An 18,795-nucleotide genomic window follows, 5' to 3' on the forward strand; every position below is an offset into this window, starting at 1 on the left:
GGCTGCAGTCACCATCTGCAGTGATTTTGGAGCCCAAGAAAATAAAGTCTGCCACTGTTTCAACTGTTTCCCCATCTATTTGCCATCAAGTGATGGGACCAGATGCCATGATCTTTGTTTGCAATGTTGAGCTTTAAGCCAACTTTTTCACTCTCCTCTTTCACTTTCAAGAGGCTCTTTAGTTCTTCTTCACTTTCTGCCGTAAGGGTGGTATCATCTGCATATCTGAGGTTATTGATATTTCTCCTGGCAATCTTGATTCCATCTTGTGCTTCTTCCAGCCCAGTGTTTCTCATGATGTACTCTGCATATAAGTTAAATAAGCAGGGTGATAATGTACAGCCTTGACATACTCCTTTTCCTATTTGGAACCAGCCTGTTGTTCCATGTCCAGTTCTAACTGTTGCTTCCTTACCTGCATAGAGATTTCTCAAGAGGCAGGTCAGGTGGTCTGGTATTCCCATCTCTTTCAGAATTTTCTAGTTTATTGTGATCCACACAGTGAAAGGCTTTGGCATAGTCAATAAAGCAGAAATAGATGTTTTTCTGGAACTCCCTTGCTTTTTTGATGATCCACTGGATGTTGGCAATTTGATCTCTGGTTCCTCTGCCTTTTCTAAAACCAGCTTGAACATCTGGAAGTTCACAGTTCACGTATTGCTGAAGTCTGGCTTGGAGAATTTTGAGCATTACTTTACTAGCGTGTGAGATGAGTGCAATTGTGCGGTAGTTTGAGCATTCTTTGGCATTGCCTTTCTTAGAGATTGGAATGAAAACTGACCTTTTCCAGTTCTGTGGCCACTGCTGAGTTTTCCAAATTTTCTGGCATATTGAGTGCAGCAGTTTCACAGCATCATCATTTAGGATTTGAAATAGCTCAACCGGAATTCCATCACCTCTACTAGCTTTGTTCATAGTGATGCCTCCTAAGGCCTATTTAACTTCACATTCCAGGATTCTGGCTCTAGGTGAGTGATCACACCATCATGAAAAAAGATGTCCTTTTCATTATAGGGGACTGGAATGCAAAAGTAGGAAGTCAAGAAACACCTGGAGTAACAGGCAAATTTGGCCTTGGAGTACAGAATAAAGCAGGACAAAGGCTAATAGAGTTATGCCAAGAGAACACACTGGTCATAGCAAACACCCTCATCCAACAACACAATAGAAGACTCTACACATGGACATCACCATATGGCCAACACCAAAATCAGATTGATTGTATTCTTTGCAGCCAAAGATGGAGAAGCTCTATACAGTCAGCAAAAACAAGACCGGGAGCTGACTGTGGCTCAGATCATGAACTCCTTACTGCCAAATTCAGACTTAAATTGAAGTAAGTAGGAAAAATCACTAGACCATTCAAGTATGACCTAAATCAAATCCCTAATGATTATACAGTGGAAGTGAGAAATAGGTTTAAGGGACTAGATCTGATAGACAGAGTGCCTGATGAACTATGGATGGAGGTTCGTGACATTGTACAAGAGACAGGGAGCAAGGCCATCCCCAAGAAAAAGAAATGCAAAAAAGCAAAATGGCTGTCTGAGGAGGCCTTACAAATAGTTGTGAAAAGAAGAGAAGCAAAAGGCAAAGGAGAAAAGGAAGGATATACCCATCTGAAATGCAGAGTTCCAAAGAATAGCAAGGAGAGATAAGAAAGCCTTCCTCAGTGATCAGTGCAAAGAAATAGAGGAAAACAAAAGAATGGGAAAGACTAGAAATCTCTTCAAGAAAACAGTAATACCAAGGGAACATTTCATGCAAAGATGGGCTCAATAAAGGACAGAAATGGCATGGACCTAACAGAAGCAGAAGATATTAAGAAGAGGTGGCAAGAATACACAGAACTTTACAAAAAAGATCTTCACGACCCAGATAATTACGATGGTTATGAATATTAGCTATATATTAAAGTGCTTAGAGCAATCACTGGCTGGTAATTAATTAATATCTTTTCCTTCTGTCTTGCTTCGCAAAGGCACAAACTTTCAGGACTCCTCCACTTTGAAGACTGGCCACATCAGGCCAACTGTGGGCCTTCGCTTTGAGGTGGGGCCTGGTGCAGCTGTTCATTCCCCTCTGGCCACACAGAACGGCTTCCTGCATTTGTTGCTTCAGGGCTGTGACCTTGAGCTGCTCACTTCGGTGCTCAGTGGCCTGGGGCCCTTCTTGGAGGATGAGGAGATTCCAGTGGTGGTTCCCATGCAGATTGAGCTCCTGAACTCCAGGGTCACTCTAAAGGTGAGAGGAACTTTGGGGTTTACCCTAGACTTGGTCAAGCAAGGGACTCTTGACCCTTGACCCTGTTAACAGTGACAACTGTTAACTTCTTCTCATGTCCCTGTGAAATGTGAGGAGGACCAAGTGAGGAAAGGCATGTTAGCATTCAGTACTACAGTAGTACCTAAGTATGTAGTGCCAGCAGAAAGTTCTAGGTTTAAGTGAGGGGGGCCTTATCTCTAGCCCTGGCCTTTGGCATGCAGCATGACTGTGCAAGCCCACAGGTTAGCAGATCCTCAGTCTCACTGTGTCTAGAATGGGAGAGACTCCCTATGCCTCTCATGCCTCGCTAGAGTGTATGGATAAACAGTGATGGCAAAGTGCTTCCAGCTCCACGGTTGGAAGCATGGCTTGTTACCTAAGCTGCTCTGAGTTGGTTGGGGGCCTCACGCGGCTTCTCTCTTGCCTGCAGGATGATATCCCCCCCATCTACCCCACCTCACCAGGCCCCATCCCCATCACTCTGTCTGTGGAGCACGCAGTGCTGAGTCGGAGTGACGATGGCGTCTTCCACATAGGCGGTGAGTTGGGCTCGTCAGCCTCCTGGCTTCTCTACCTTTTTGCTCCTGTAAGGAAATGGTGACAACTAGGAACAGTCCGTGTGTTGCTGGCAGTTTGTCATTCAGATCCTTTACTTTTTTCCAGCTGCTGCTCAAGACAGACCATCAGCCAAAGCATCTAAGAGTGAGAAGAGGCAGCCCCCCAAAGAACAGGTGTTTTTGGTGCCCAGCGGAGAGGCTTTTGGTCCACAGGTGAGGCCCTAACTGAACAGTACCTTTCCTGTAAACCCTTCGGGGCTGTAATCACAGAAGTGGGCAAAACCCAGAGGGCTGACAAGGTTGCTTGTGCTGGTACAGCTGGGCGGTCTGGGCTCTTGTCACCTAGCAGCAGCTTCTGGAAGTGCTGAACCGAGGCTGGAAGTCAGGAGCTAGAGATGAATGCCTGCTGATGACATCTTCCACCTGCTGTTGTCCCTGCAGCTGATGAGCTCTGAAGAGGGGATTAGCCTCTGAGAAAAGACCTTGCTGGTTCTCTTGGTCATTGATCGAACTTGCGGATTGTGCTGCTTAAATTCTCCCTCCTTGTTCCCTTACTGGATGTTTTTGCACGGTGTGTTACCTTATTGATTCATCATGAATTCTTTGTTGTTCCTCAGGTGAATGAACTACCTACCCTACGAAAGGAACTTATAGAAACTAAACAAGCATTGGCTCAAGCCAACCAGGATAAAGAAAAACTTCTTGAAGAGATTAGGAAATATAACCCCCTCTTCGAGCTCTGACAGCAGCGGCTCAGCCGTCTTTGCCGAGGAGAGAGGAGGAGATCACCAGCAGCCGCACCACCTGTGACAGACTCCGCCCAGTGCTGGACAAGTCGGCCGGGACACGCAGCTCGCTCCTGGCGGCGTCCTTTCTACTAGCGGTCCTGACTTGGGTGGAAGATGGGGCAAAGCATGCCCGCGTTCCGGGGAGTGGCGGGCCACTTTGTGCGTGGCTCAGGCATCACGTCTCGCCTGTCCTCTTGGCCCTCAGCACACTAGGTGGAATCTTCTCCACACTGTAGGGTCATTTCACCGCCTGGTTTCATGGCAGAGACCTTTGCTTGCTCCACAACCTGTGTGAACAGGGCAGAGTCCCCATCTCCTCGGTCAGTCACCCACAGAGTCACCAAAGGTTCTGTGTCTCAGAGCTTGGTTTCTGTAGCGGACCTGAGAAGTGCCGCGGCAGTAGAATGGAACAGGAAGTAGCCAGCAAGGCGGGAGCCAGGGGAGGCACAGAAATAAGTGAGACGTGGATTCTGCCTTGTTTGGAAAGGAAACTAAGCTCCTGTCATCTTGGCTGATGTTACAACCAGATTGTCCAGGGTTAAGCTTCCTCTCTGTCATGCCTGTCATTGTTGTGATGCTGTGGTAGGAAGTAAACAACAGTAGCAGCTCACTTGTATCATCTCTCCCGTCTGTAACACAGTTTGTTTGAAATTTAAATCAAGAAACGGTTCACTCTGGGCTAGGTTGAGGTCATGGCTTGGTAGGGATCATAGGAGAGCTTGGTTCCTTCTGAACCCACTATTGCCAGCCGTGTCCTGTCTCTTCCACAGCTGCCCCTCACAGGTTTTTTCCTGTCTCCCTGGGGTCCCTGGCACATCAGCGTTCCCAGCACTATGATTTCCTACCAGCAATCTCCTTAGCCCTTGGTGGTGTCGGAACTGAAAATGTGTTTTATACGGTAACATAAACATCTCAGCCAGTTGCCTCTCACCTGCCTCTATCACTGTGGCTTTTTAAAATCATGTTATTTTGACTTAAGTAAAAAAAAAAACAAAAAACAGAAACACCCTTCAACCTAGTTAGGTTTTGCCCTGACTGCTGAAAGTTATTTCCCCCTCTTTCTTTCCTACTTAATTCCTCCCCAACACTCTATCTTGATCCATACTGCTCTGTGCTGTGCTTCAGGCTCTGTTGATTGGACAGAAGTTCATCAGCAAACTCACCTTGAACTGGCGAGACGGTAAAATAATGATTTAGTAGTGTCACTAAAGTCTTAATCATACATGACCTACTAGAGGAAAGATAAAATGGTTTCCTTTATGGGGAATCATGCCTGACTTGTATATTCTAGTTTTTTGATGATAAAAAGAAATATACATTCAAGAAGGAACAAGATCTAATTTGCTCAGACTTTTAAAGACTTTTTGTTGTGATTTTCCACCAAGACAATTTTAAAAACAACAATTACTATGAGTTTATGGGAATATCCTTTCGTGCTTAGGAAACAACTGAGAGACTTAAGAATAAACATCTTTCTGAGAGAATGTTAACAGGGTAAGTTCCCTATCAGTTGATGCTTGGTTTAACCTTATTTCAGAATTTTATAAATAACCTGAAAGTAGGATATTACAATGCAATCAAATATCACTACTTCCAGGCAGTGAAGATAAACCAGAGGAGATTAAAAAAAATTTGCAGAAGATTCACAGACTGAGCTGTGAATACTCAGGAAAGTGTCAGGTGAGATTCTCTGTAGGTTAGTGTGAAACAGTGCCCTAACAGGAGAATCAGCAATCACTGAGACAGTGAGCTCTGGAAAGAGCTCAGGAAAGAAATCTAAGCATTGCCAAAGGGTAGAGGGGTCAGAGTGCTGCAGGGTGTGTGGAGCCAACACAGAAAATAGCATCTCATGAAAGACCATGGTAACGCCTTAAGTGATCTGTGCACTTCTAGGGACCTTACTTACAAAGTATGTGGTAAAAGGAGAAAAGGTCTAGAGAACAGCAAAAACCATCAGGGGTGGAGGTACACGTCTTTAAAATGTGAGCTCCAGTTCTGAAAAGGATGAAAGCGGAGGGTAGTGTTAGGTCAGGTATTCAGTTAAGATCCAGGACATGTGCTTCCGGTCCCAAAATACTAGGGTTGGCCCTTGCAGCCTTATCACCTACAAGCACTTCTTGTAGCAAATCAGAAACTCCTAGGGCTCTCTGTTCAAGAAGTGGTGCTGTAAGAAACTGTATGGGTGCAGAAGGTTTAAGAGGAATCCTTGCATGATGACTTTCCAAAAGGAATTATAGGAAACTAGGGTTATTTGGTGATACACAGTGGAGTTACCCACTGCATCCCTCCACAGACTCCCCTTTAAGTGCTTCTGTCAAAGGCAGAATGATGAACAAAAAGGATCACTGGTCCTCTCCAGTGTGGCGTGTCTAATGTTCTTAGAGGGGACAGAGGAAGAGCCAGTAGCCAGAAGATAGAATTATCCAACCTGGAGTTCACCTGCATTGGTCTAAAATCACACTCTGGTCCTCTTCCCTTCCCCTGCTTTCCTGCCCTCCCTGTCCCTCCACGCAAAGAATTGCCTAGTATACTTTAAGTATGCGCTTAGGAGGAGGCAAGAGAAACAAATCTGGCAAGCGCCGAGGCTCACCCCTCAATGACCAGAGCTCACTCAGGTTTCTGGGCTCTCTGGCGCTCTTGTCCATGTGACAAATGTAGCCCTAGAATTTGAATTTCCTTATGTGACCAGCTTTGGCCATTGTCTTGAAGTTCCTCCCTCAGGAAATATGGTAGAGGGTCAGCATCCCATGGAATTTTAGTGAAAGTCAGCTTGTATAACTTCATACTCCTATTCACTGGGGGAAGAAAAACTTTCATAATGAGGAAATGTGATCTTGTTGGTAGTCCTCAGGATAAATGAAAAGGATGGAAGGAAAGAAAGAGTAGTATGAGCTCCTTTGGACTGCTGACGATTTCTGCCTTGGAGCTTTAAGACTGTGAACACGAAATAATACCTCAAGAAAATGTCTGGAGTGAAACACCACTATCCAAGAGACTTCCACCACCACACAGTCAGCATGTCAGCTGTGAAGTGTTTACACCTTGTGTTACCTGTGACTGTCTAGGTTTCCTGTTACATGGAGGTACTGGAGATACGCTTTAGTGCATATGGACTGGTTTAACTCTCAGCGAAGCTGCAGGAGTGGTTATCAATCTCAAATTCTGTTTTTAACTCACTGGAATCATTAAGCTAGTTTATTAGACCTAAGAAGAAATGGGTTCTAGTCTAACGATGGCTGCATTTTGCTGTGTATTTAATCTGACCCTCATTTTGCCACGGGCCTCCACCTTTATGTACACTTTTTCATGGTTCTGAAAGGAATGGTTCCTGTGTTTGGAATATACAAGGCTTAAGGCAGCCCTCACATACCACATAACTGAAATTCCTCCATTTCATCCACTTACGTCAGTTTTCCCATTGGCTAGTTTAGGGTGTAGTGGAAAGAAGGTGTAGTTTGAACATAGCAATACAGGAACTTTCCATTCCAAACCTTTAAGGTTTGTTTGTTTTTTTCCCTCCCTTATATAATATTTACCTTAACTTAAAAAACAGTTAATAGTAATACCACAAAATGATGGAAACAGCATTGCTACACAAGCTAGTAGGATGACATCTGGTTATTTGAGAACTGCAAGAGCTGCATCACTGCTTTGTGATTGACCAGTCATTACTGTGCTTCAAGAGATTGTAGTGTGATTGTGATGGCTTCTCCTTTCAGGGACTATAACCTTCCCTGGAATCTTCCCCTACCTCCTGCTAGAGTAGGAATATTCCCATTCACCTCTGGGTAGGTACATATAGTTGCTGCTGTTGAATGGGGATTATTATCTCCATCTCTTACAACAGATACAAGGGGAAATACTCTTAGATAACCTTTAACTGTGAGGCTTTGCTAAGTGGCTATACTTGGGGTGTGAACTTTCTTCTTTATTATCTATAAATTTCAGCCTTATCCAGTATCTCATATTGCAATAGGTATAGCTCCTATAACCACTTAAAAAGCCTCCTCTGGAGCTGAGATATGTATTTTTATTTATTTGGTTTTCCCTGCAGTTTTTGGTCAAGATTTAACCTGAGTCTTACAGCGTTTCTTTGTGGAATGCATCACTGAAGCGTCTTCTCCACTAGCTAAGTACATGTTTAAAGCCATGAGTTTTAATGCTAGACACTAAAATCCAGATTTGCCCAACTTTGTGTGTCTCAGCTGTTTCCCCTACTCAGGGTGCTAACCAGAATTGGAATCTTTACTGACATGCTCAGGAAAGCTTCAAAAGGGAAAAGCTTCAGAACCCCTCTCCTTATGGCACTGAATAGTAGACAGGAAAGAACTCTTGGGGATTGCCCATTGCCAATTATATTACAGTAGCCTTATTACTGCTAATCGCTGTCAGTATAAAAAGTCACTCCATTCCCCTCTACTTGAGGAAAACAATGAGAATGTACCCAATGAACTGGAATATTGGTCAGTATTGAGAACTTTTAATGTTGCAATATCTAATCCAACCTTGAGTGTACTGGTTCTGTGAACCACCTGAAAAAAGCAAATTAAACTTATTAAACAGTACTGCTTCTGGTATATCTGTTGATAGGAATTGAAACACATGAGCTTTTACATTGTTCTTAAGTGCTTTAAATATTCTCTTATGAGATACAATCTTAATGGTTCTAGTAGGAATGGGGAGGGCTCTAACTTTCACAAAAAAGCCAAGACAAGTTTTATTTGGACACCAGCAAACTTCTCCCCATTCCAACCAGCTAGACAGAAAAAGAAAACACGGCAAGTTGGAAAACAGTTTTATTAATCATTCACCAAAATTCATAGAAGAATCTTAAACATTTACAGGGACAAACTGTTCCACTGCTTCTGCTGTCACCGTGTCCTTCATGGTAGAGTATCACAAGTCAAGTTTCTGGTTGTTTCATTTACTTAAAACCAGATGTAAAGAAACAACCTAAGTCATAACAACTTCAGGCTTCAATGTGAAACCGTCAAATCGTCTTGAACAGGTTTTCTTTCTGAAAGCAGCATTCCTGTCCAAAAGATGCTTAAGGTGCACCAACCTTTCTTCTTACAACTAGCCAGTAACAGTTAAATGCCTCAGATGCCCTCAGAGGTCCCGATATTTAGTCAAGGCAAGTATGAAACAGGGCACATGCCTTCTTCTAGGTGTAATGAATTATCAGTTTTGAGAAAGACATTAAAATCATGGAATCCTTGGAGGACTGAGATACCGAAGCACCGGTGCGGGGAATCTCGTGCAACACGAAGTCCGGAAGCAGGACTTCTTCCTTCAGTACCGGGCCCTGCTGGACGTTGGTCTAGAAGAAGATGATTTTTTTGTGCTTTGAGTTGGGAATTTGCCCCTTCGACTTTAACCTCCGAACAGCCTCCCTCATGTGTTTGGGTTGTAGCGGTGGCATTTCTCCCCACTTCTCACACACATCCAGTGCTAAACAGAGGACAAGGAGAAGAGTTTCGTTATCACACAAGCGCTTACTCATCACAGTCCTTTCAAGTCCTGTAATTCTCATTAATTCCTCTTAAAGGTGCTAAAAAAATAAACCAAGATAATTTCCCTTCTTCAGAGAATGCTATAAAATGTATCATTTAACTTTAGCATGACATCCCACATCAGGCTTTATCGCAGGCAACAGTTTAAAACACAGCTTCTCCTTGAAAGAAAGACTTCACCAGCTAGAAATTAGCAGTGAGTAGCAGCAGGTTCATTACTTGATGGACAGGGAGCAGTTCCCAGGGGATCATAACATCAGGGACAACTACTCACCATACCACACTGGTCAGCCCCAGTGATGACTTTGTTTGTATCTCTACTTTTGGGAGCAGAAATGAATAAAATCCATTGGAGAAAAATACAGTCTACTTCTGTCACCCTGGGCTGAGGATAAGAATCAGGAAGGGAGATTTCCTAGGTGTTTCCAGACCTGGTATTGAAACTTTCAAGGAATAATGTCTTCAATACATGCTCTCCTGAATATAAGGCTCTTGCCTTGGCCAACTTCCAGTGTAAATGGAAACTACCCCTGGGACCTCATAAGTCCCTCAGTATATATATTCTCGGAAATAAGACCACCACAGGTTCAATCCAATATTTAGACCAATACCACTCACCTTCTTCTACCACCTCCCCGACGAAAACTTTGGAAATACCAGACATAGCAATAACAACATTCTGAGACACAGAGGTGCCTGTGATGGACTGGATCAGCTTGAAAGAAGGACAAAAGACTGTGATTAAGGGAGTCAAGGACTGGCTTTGGAACATAACATCCATAAGAGCTCCGCACTAAAAGACTTCACTAAAGGCTTGATGTTGAAATTGACACCAGTAAAACAAGGCTTCAGGTGTATTTGTTGAGAATATAAAACTACAACTGGTCAGATTATTGAGGGGCATGTATTTTTATTTTCCTGCCTAAATGTTCCACCAACTTGCCTAACACTTCACTTCAAAATGTTAGTGGATACAGCTCTTGAGCCCTGTTCAGTTCTCATGGCTCATGGGAATGAGTGTGATAGTCCATCCTTACCCTTTTAATGGCTGCTTTAGGGAAAGCTGACCGGCGATACATTTCATAACGGTTCAGCTGCTCCTCAGAAAAAGAAGAAACCAGGATTCTAGACAAAGATTCAGGTAATTAAGTTCACTTATAACAACGAATACTTAAGATATACATATTATTATGTCAATAAAACCAAGTCTCAGACATTTAAAAAATTAATTTTTCAAGGGACCAATAGTATTAGGCTTAGTATTTATGAGGAATGAAGAGAAAGTATTTCTATTACTCGACAACAGGTGAAACATAAGTTCCTTTCTTACTTCACTAAGAACAAAAACAACAATGTTGGGCTACTGAATCATAGTATATAGATTATGTTTTCAGCAGTAGGCTCTCTCTCCCCATAATGCTACCTCACTACATTTCACATGATAAACATTTTTCAAAAAACAGATAAAGAAGTATTAAAAGCAGGATCCTCTATGACCCACCTCCCAGAATATTGGAAATAAAAGCAAAAATAAACAAATGGGACCTAATGAAACTTAAAAGCTTTTGCACAACAAAGGAAACTGTAAGCAAGGTGAAAAGACAGCCCTGAGAATGGGAGAAAATAATAGCAAACGAAGCAACAGACAAAGGATTAATCTCAAAAATATACAAGCAACTCCTACAGCTCAATACCAGAAAAATAAATGACCCAATCAAAAAATGGACCAAAGAACTAAACAGATATTTCTCCAAAGAAGACATACAGATGGCTAACAAACACATGAAAAGATGCTCAACATCACTCATTATCAGAGAAATGCAAATCAAAACCACAATGAGGTACCATTACACGCCAGTCAGGATGGCTGCTATCCAAAAGTCTACAAGCAATAAATGCTGGAGAGGGTGTGGAGAAAAGGGAACCCTCTTACACTGTTGGTGGGAATACAAACTAGTACAGCCGCTATGGAAAACAGTGTGGAGATTTCTTTAAAAACTGGAAATAGAACTGCCATATGACCCAGCAATCCCACTTCTGGGCATACACACTGAGGAAACCAGGTCTGAAAGAGTCATGTGCACCCCAATGTTCATCACAGCACTGTTTATAATAGCCAGGACATGGAAGCAACCTAGATGCCCATCAGCAGACGAATGGATAAGGAAGCTGTGGTACATATACACCATGGAATATTACTCAGCCATTAAAAAGAATTCATTTGAATCAGTTCTAATGAGATGGATGAAACTGGAGCCCATTATACAGAGTGAAGTAAGCCAGAAAGATAAAGACCATTACAGTATACTAACACATATATATGGAATTTAGAAAGATGGTAACGATAACCCTATATGCAAAACAGAAAAAGAGACACAGATGTACAGAACAGACTTTGGGATTTTGTGGGAGAAGGCAAGGGTGGGATGTTTCGAGAGAACAGCATCGAAACGTGTGTATTATCTAGGGTGAAACAGATCACCAGCCCAGGTTGGAGGCATGAGACAAGTGCTCGGGCCTGGTGCACTGGGAAGACCCAGAGGGTTCAGGTAGAGAGGGAGGTGGGAGGGGGGATCGGGATGGGGAATACATGTAAATCCATGGCTGATTCATGTCAATGTATGACAAAAACCACTACAATACTGTAAAGTAATTAGCTTCCAACTAATAAAAATAAATGAAAAAAAAAAAAAAAAGAAGTATTAAAAAAGCATGGTGTTAGGATGGGAAGACACAAATTCATACATGCTGGTAGAGTGTAGGTGCAACAACCTTTTTGCGGAATCTGAAAATACAAATGAAAATCCTTTGAAAATGTTCCTATTGTTTAAACTACCAATTACACTTCCAGGAGTTTATTTTAGGAAGTATACAGACAAGTATGCAAAGATATGCTCAAAGATGTTGATCATAATGTCAAAAGAAAAACAAAACAGTAATTAGCTTCTAACTAATAAAAATAAATAAATAAAAAAAATGCCACTAAAACCTGACAAGAAAACAAAACAAAACGAAACAACTGCAGAGATGGATTATACTATGGTTCATCCACATAACAGAATACAATGCGGCTGTTACAAACGACAATTTATGGGCATAGTTACTGACCTGAAAATATGTACATATATATCAAACATTAAACTTGTATCTGAAAAGGTATATACACAAATATATGCCCTGGGTAAACTCTGGGTGGTGGGATTGTAAGTAATTATTTTTTCTATTTTTCTGTATTTTCTGAATTATTTGCAGTGAACTCACATGACTGAAGTGACTTAGCAGCAGCATGCTATTTTTACAATCAGAAAACATAATGAAGCTATTTACATTTTGAAGAAAATTGCGACCTAGATGTATAATTGTTGACATGGAAGACATTCACCATATATAATATGGAAAACAGGTTACAAACAGTATTTAACATCTTTGAAATTAATTTCATTTACAGATAAATATATGTAAAGAAAATATTTTGGTGAATATACGTCAAAATGTTAACAGTGTTTATTCTGGTGGTAAAGTGATACTCTCATATCCTAAAATATGATGCTATGAAACTGCTGCACTCAATATGCCAGAAAATTTGGAAAACTCAGCAGTGGCCACAGGACTGGAAAAGGTCAGTTTTCATTCCAATCTCTAAGAAAGGCAATGCCAAAGAATGCTCAAATTACCACACAATTGCAATCATCTCACACGCTAGTAAAGTGATGCTCGAAATTCTCCAAGCCAGGCTTCAACAGTACGTGAACTGTGAAATTCCAGTTGTTCAAGCTGGTTTTAGAAAAGGCAGAGGAACCAGAGATCAAATTGCCAACATCCACTGGATCATCAAAAAAGCAAGGGAGTTCCAGAAAAACATCTATTTCTGCTTTATTGACTATGCCAAAGCCTTTCACTGTGTGGATCACAATAAACTGTAGAAAATTCTTAAAGAGATGGGAATACCAGACCACCTGACCTGCCTCTTGAGAAATCTCTATGCAGGTCAGGAAGAAACAGTTAGAACTGGACATTGAACAACGGACTGGTTCCAAATAGGGAATGGAGTACGTCAAGGCTGTATATTATCACCCTGCTTATTTAACTTATATGCAGAGTACATCATGAGAAACACTGGGCTGGAAGAAGCACAAGATGGAATCAAGATTGCCGGGAGAAATATCAATAACCTCAGATATGCAGATATCACCACCCTTATGGCAGAAAGTGAAGAAGAACTAAAGAGCCTCTTGATGAAAGTGAAAGAGGAGAGTGAAAAAGTTAGCTTAAAGCTCAACATTCAGAAAACTAAGATCATAGCATCTGGTCCCATCACTTGATGGCAAATAGATGGGGAAACAATGGAAACAATGACAAGACTTTATTTTCTTGGGCTCCAAAATCACTGCAGATGGTGACTGCAGCCATGAAATTAAAAGACACTCACTCCTTGGAAGAAAAGTTATGACCAATCTAGACAACATATTAAAAAGCAGAGATATTATTTTGCCAACACAGGTCTGTCTAGTCAAGGCTATGGTTTTTCCAGCAGTCATGTATGGATGTAAGAGTTGGACTATAAGAAAAGCTGAGTGCCGAAGAATTGATGCTTTTGAACTGTGGTGTTGGAGAATACTCTTGAGAGTCCCTTGGACTGCAAGGAGATCTAACCAGTCCATCCTAAAGGAGATCAGTCCTGAATATTCATTGGAAGGACTGATGCTGAAGCTGAAACTCCAATACTTTGGTCACCTGATGCGAAGAACTATCTCATTTGAAAAGACCCTGATTCTGGGAAAGATTGAAGGCGGGAGAAGGGGACAACAAAGGCTGAGATGGTTGATGGCATCACCGACTCAATGGATTGAGTTTGAGTAAACTCCAGGAGTTTGTAATGGACAGGGAGGCCTGGCGTGCTGCAGTCCATGGGGTTGCAAAGAGTTGGACAGGACTGAATGAACTGAACTCAAAGTGATATTTTTCTTTTTACTTATTTATATTTTCAATACAATAACATAATATTGATATATTAATTACCTTAGTTTCTTTTGAGTTTAAAAAAGTAAAACATTTTAAGGCCAAGAAAAATGTATTAACTACGTGGTCAGTTTAGAGCCTTGAAAAGGGAGAGATCAGAAAACTGACATACTGCATCTTTTGAATCTCGTCTTCATCCACTTTCTGCTTCTTCTCTTTCTTCTCTTTGGTATCTATTTTGAGTTTTTTGGCTGCAGGAGTAAGTAATGAGTCTTCCCTTTCAACTGCTGTTAAATCCGCGATATCCTGACTCTTGAGCTAAGAAGACAAAAGAAACCCTTTAATATATACGGCCTACTTTACAGACTTGGGTAAAGAAAGAAATCGTTCATTACAACAAAACAAATTCTCTTATTTCTGTAGTTTTTTGGTTTCAGGCATTGGCTGTACCATCAAAGATAAGATATCCTATCTCTACTAAAGGAGTTTACAGCCCAGCTGGGGAAAGAAAAGCTGCTAAATAATCCAGTTTTCCAGGTTATCTATGATCCTAGTTTCAGTATCTGTTTACATGGGCACAGAAATGCCAAGGATCATGAAAACCACACTCCTCTTGAGCCCACTCTTCTGACCTCATTCTTTATTTATTTGGCTGCCTTGGGTCTTAGTTGCGGCTTGGGGAATCTTTCACGTGGTGCAGACTCCCTAGTTGTGGCGCAAGAGCTCCAGGGCACGCAGGCTTCAGTTGTGGTACGCGGGCTTGGTTGCTCCCACACATGTGGGATCTTATTTCCCCAACCAGGGATGGAACACACATCCCCTGGGTTGCAAGGCCGATTTTCAATCACTGGACCACCAGGGAAGTCACTGACCTCAATCTTTAGAGGGGAATATAAGAAAACTCCTCTCTATACAGCCAGCTCTTCTTCGTCTAAACCTATAGATTTCTTTACCAATGATGATTCCATGTGGAAAGAATATTTTAAAAAGGGTACCTTCTCATCAAAGCAGTGTTTCTTTGAATTTGGAACTTTTAAGTGAGCTTCTCCCACATGTAGTGCTCTTTTCTTCTTTTCCATTCTACTGTATCATGCAAATATTTATTTCCCATTACTAGACTGAGAACTTTTTTTTAGCCTTGCTGTGTAGCTTGTGGGATCTTAGTTTCCTGACCTGGGATTGAAACTGGGCCCCTTGCAGTGAGTGTAGAGTCCTAACCATTGGAATTCCCTAGACTGAACATTTTTTGAAGTTTGTCTCTTGTTATTTATCCCTCTTTGCAAAAACATTTAACACTGTTTTACTCACATATGTTTAATAAAGACAGCAAAAAAACCCTCAAAATCCAAACTTCATCCCCTCCAACTTAACATAGAATCTAAGCATATGACAAACCGCATTAATGAGATTTGACTCCTGTTTTCCTTAAAGAGGAACTCACATTTAAATTCATATGGGAATATGAGAAGTAGGTGAGAGTGAAGGCAGTAAATCTTTTAACAACTTTTTCAACTTCTTCTCTGGTTACTGATACATACAAATTTTCTAACCTTTTTGTGCTTCAATTTTGATAATTTAGATTATCCTTGAAAATGAGCCATTTATCTTGAATTTTCAAAATTAGTCTAAACTTGAACATTAAATTTTCTTAAAGCTTAAAGATCTCCAAATCAGTGCCTATAAACACTGCAAATAAGGTCTTAATTTTATTGTTTCTTAGTTTTTAAAGCACTAACTCATTAATATCTATTTTTATCCCTATTAACTCCTTGCTTTTACATTCTTCTGGTTTATCTTGTTCTTTTTCTGGTTTCTTGAGGTGGTTGCTTATTTTCAGTATCTTTGTTTGTAAAAATATGTAAGACAATGAATTTTTCTTTAAATAAAATTTTGGTCAAATCCAATAGGATTTGATGTTAATTTCTTTAATCCAAAGCTATTTAAAAATTAGTTAAAAATGTCCAGGTGTTAGTCTTTTGGAGGGAGTGGGAGAAATTCTGTGTTGTTAATTTCAGGTTCTATTGCACTGTACTAACAGAATATGATGTTATGATTTTTACTTTTAAGAATTTATGCTTTTCTTTGTAGTCTGGTATATGATCCATTTAAAAAAGTGTTTCAGAAGCATCAAAAATTTTTTATCTTCTAGATGCACATTTCTTTATACAGTGAGCTCTTTACCGAGCTAATTATTACTCAAATCCTTTCTGTCCTTGAGATCTGTTTTTAAAGCTCCTTAAGGTAATTTTGTCACATTTTTCTTAAAGTTCTTAATTTTATATATTTTGATGCAACTTTATGATCTGAAAGGCAGTTTCCATTTAGCCAATGTCTTCTCCCATAAGCTCACACTGAAATTCAAACAGGAATTACAGTTCCAAGACCTCAAGACTCTATTTTTAGAAATGGAACCTATCTAAGGCTCTAAGATTCTGATCTTCTGACTGATACTCAGAGAAGCAACACTGCTGAACACTTGGGATAGCAATTTGGTGCTATAGAAACCCTTGGACATTAGTACCCAGGTCACTGGTAGCAGTTAAATGTCCCAAGTGGAGGAGAACATGACTAAATTACTACCTCAAAGTCTCCCTTTAACGACTCAGCCTACAATGAGAAAGTTACGCTTAAGCAATAACTCAGAAATCATATTGAGGTGAAAGGGGTACTAGGAATCCTGGGTTCTAGATCTTGCCCTCCGTTTCAATGTCGATTGGCATCGACCCCAATTTCCTCACTAGGAAAACCAAGGGGCTATTTGAAATTCCCTTAGCAGTGGCTTTTTAAAGTCTTCATTGAATTTGTTACATTATTGCTTCTGTTTAATGTTTTGGTTTTTTTGGCTGAGAGGCATATGGGATCTTCGCTCCGCCACCAGGGATGAAACCCGCACAGCCTGCATTGGAAGGTGAAGTCTTGACCACTGGACCGCTAGAGAAGTCCCCTCTTTTAAGCAGCTTTAACGCCTAAGGGCAGTGATTAAAAATACTGACCTAATGGTTGAGTTTGTGGAACTCAGACGGCTCTAAGGTTTCCTCTTCTTTCTTACCCCAACTCTGCGATTGCAGATCTAAAGGGTTATGGTGAGCTCGACTGTCTTAGCTTGGGAGGGACCAAACAGGAGGCCTGTCGGGCGGGCAGTGACACAAGCTACTCCGGCCTCATCGACACATCTCTCCCTACCTCGCCTTCTTCAGCGGCGGCCTCTTTCAATTCCCCGTCGCCGTCACCGTCCGTTTCCTCCGGGATTCCGTCCGTATCTGTAACCCTGGAGCCCCCAGGAGCCGCCGTCGGCTCATCTGATTCCCCGGTCTCTCCACCTTTTTCCGTGGGCGATTCGCAGGCATTATCCATCTCGGCTAGAACCCGGGAGAAGAGATCGCGCCGCAGTCAAGACTCCAGAGCTCAGGACGCCGCGCAGCCCCGCGCCCCCGCAGCTTACTTCCGGTCGTCGCGCAGCGATGACATCACCAAGACCGCTGCTCCGAGTGGTCATTTAGAGACGCGCCCAGAGGGTTGCAGGGCTTCGTTTTACTTCTTATTTGTTGGTGCGGATAGGGAAAGTTGAGGGTACAGAAATCAGTTTGTGGATTTTCCACCTTGAGAAGCCAGCATTTGTAAAGGAGGGCTTTGTTGTTTACTGAAGGGCTCCTTTTTCCTTTCCGTCCTTCTCAAAGCACAACCTGTTAACGCCTTCCTAATCTGCTTTCCTCAGAGGAAAGTTTGCGGACAGGAGAAAACTCCATCCGTTGTTTGCCCTTTGGGAAGCAGCTCCCGGGCAAACGCCGACAGGAACTCAACCTCGTACGCGTTCAGTTGGACAGAGGCTTGTGTTAACATGGAATTGTCAGCATTTCTCTTTTGTTCCTCAAGCACCTAAAAAAACAGTCGTACAGCTTGAACTGAATTTGTCCAATTTGATTACTAACTCCACAACTACTTCGAGCCAGAACAGTCCTAGTACCAGAAACAAAACAGGCAGTTTCTACCTAAGTGCATGTTTCCCAACTCACCAGTACTCAAGCTCAGAGTAGGTTTTACAAATCTGACCTTTAATGTCAGTTTGGTTAATATCCGTCAAAATTAAGAGGAAACAGGGGCTTCCCTGGCCTTTCAGTTGTTAGAACTCTGCGTTTCCACTGCAAGGGGCGATGGTTCGATGGGGGAGCTAAGGTCCTCCATGGTGGGGCGAGGGGAAGGGCGGTAAAAAAAAAAAAATTCTAAGAGGAAACAAATCCTAAAGGAAGGGAAGTCTTTCCTTTGAATGTTTCGCTTTAACGAATCATTTCAAGGATTGGGAGCATGAAGGGGGTTATTTCCCTTTTAAAATTCTCCTCTTTCCTCATGAGGTGCGGAGGAGGGCACTATATTCACATCTTTTATCACTAGGTTCCCACAGCCATGACATATTTATGGTGCAGAGAGAACGGACTTGCAAATATGGGTGCGCGTTACCACACTTCTCTCTTTGTTTCTACACTGCCTGGATGAATTACCGTATTTTCTGTCCTGCGAGTTCCCAAAACATCAGAAGAAGGAGCGCACTTCGGGGGGCGCGGACAGGTGGACCGCGCTCGTCACCTTCCACTTGTACAGCGGGTGACCCCACGACGCAGCCCTCTCTGCCGGGAAGGCTTATCAGGGTGCGGCCGGGTCCCCTCGGCGCAGACCGCAGCCACCTGCGCCGGCCCGCGCGGCCCCGCCCAGCTAGGT

General features: G+C 42.1%; 2 protein-coding genes across 4 annotated transcripts in view; one reads left to right on the forward strand and one right to left on the reverse strand.

Annotated features, from left to right (window-relative positions):
• Positions 1-8,175, forward strand: part of UHRF1BP1 (UHRF1 binding protein 1) — a 73,575-nt gene extending 65,400 nt beyond the window's left edge. For all 3 annotated transcript variants that reach the window (XM_043449826.1, XM_043449827.1, XM_043449828.1), the window contains 4 exons: positions 1,982-2,244; positions 2,696-2,804; positions 2,929-3,035; positions 3,440-8,175. In XM_043449826.1, coding sequence (XP_043305761.1) covers positions 1,982-2,244; positions 2,696-2,804; positions 2,929-3,035; positions 3,440-3,565 — 605 coding nt within the window. In that variant the 3' untranslated portion in view covers positions 3,566-8,175. The remainder of the gene's footprint in view (positions 1-1,981; positions 2,245-2,695; positions 2,805-2,928; positions 3,036-3,439) is intronic.
• A 217-nt stretch (positions 8,176-8,392) lies between these two features.
• TAF11 (TATA-box binding protein associated factor 11) lies at positions 8,393-18,778 on the reverse strand. Its single transcript, XM_043449837.1, has 6 exons — positions 18,579-18,778; positions 17,266-17,958; positions 14,255-14,400; positions 10,161-10,248; positions 9,742-9,838; positions 8,393-9,061 (listed from the first exon to the last, which is right to left on the reverse strand). Exons 2-6 carry the CDS (start codon positions 17,434-17,436, stop codon positions 8,931-8,933), a joined length of 633 nt encoding a protein of 210 aa, XP_043305772.1. The 5' UTR covers positions 17,437-17,958; positions 18,579-18,778; the 3' UTR covers positions 8,393-8,930.
• Between the last annotated feature and the right edge of the window lie 17 nt (positions 18,779-18,795).

Source organism: Cervus canadensis, chromosome 28 (genome assembly GCF_019320065.1).
Source record: "Cervus canadensis isolate Bull #8, Minnesota chromosome 28, ASM1932006v1, whole genome shotgun sequence".
Taxonomy (NCBI): Eukaryota; Metazoa; Chordata; class Mammalia; order Artiodactyla; family Cervidae; genus Cervus; species Cervus canadensis.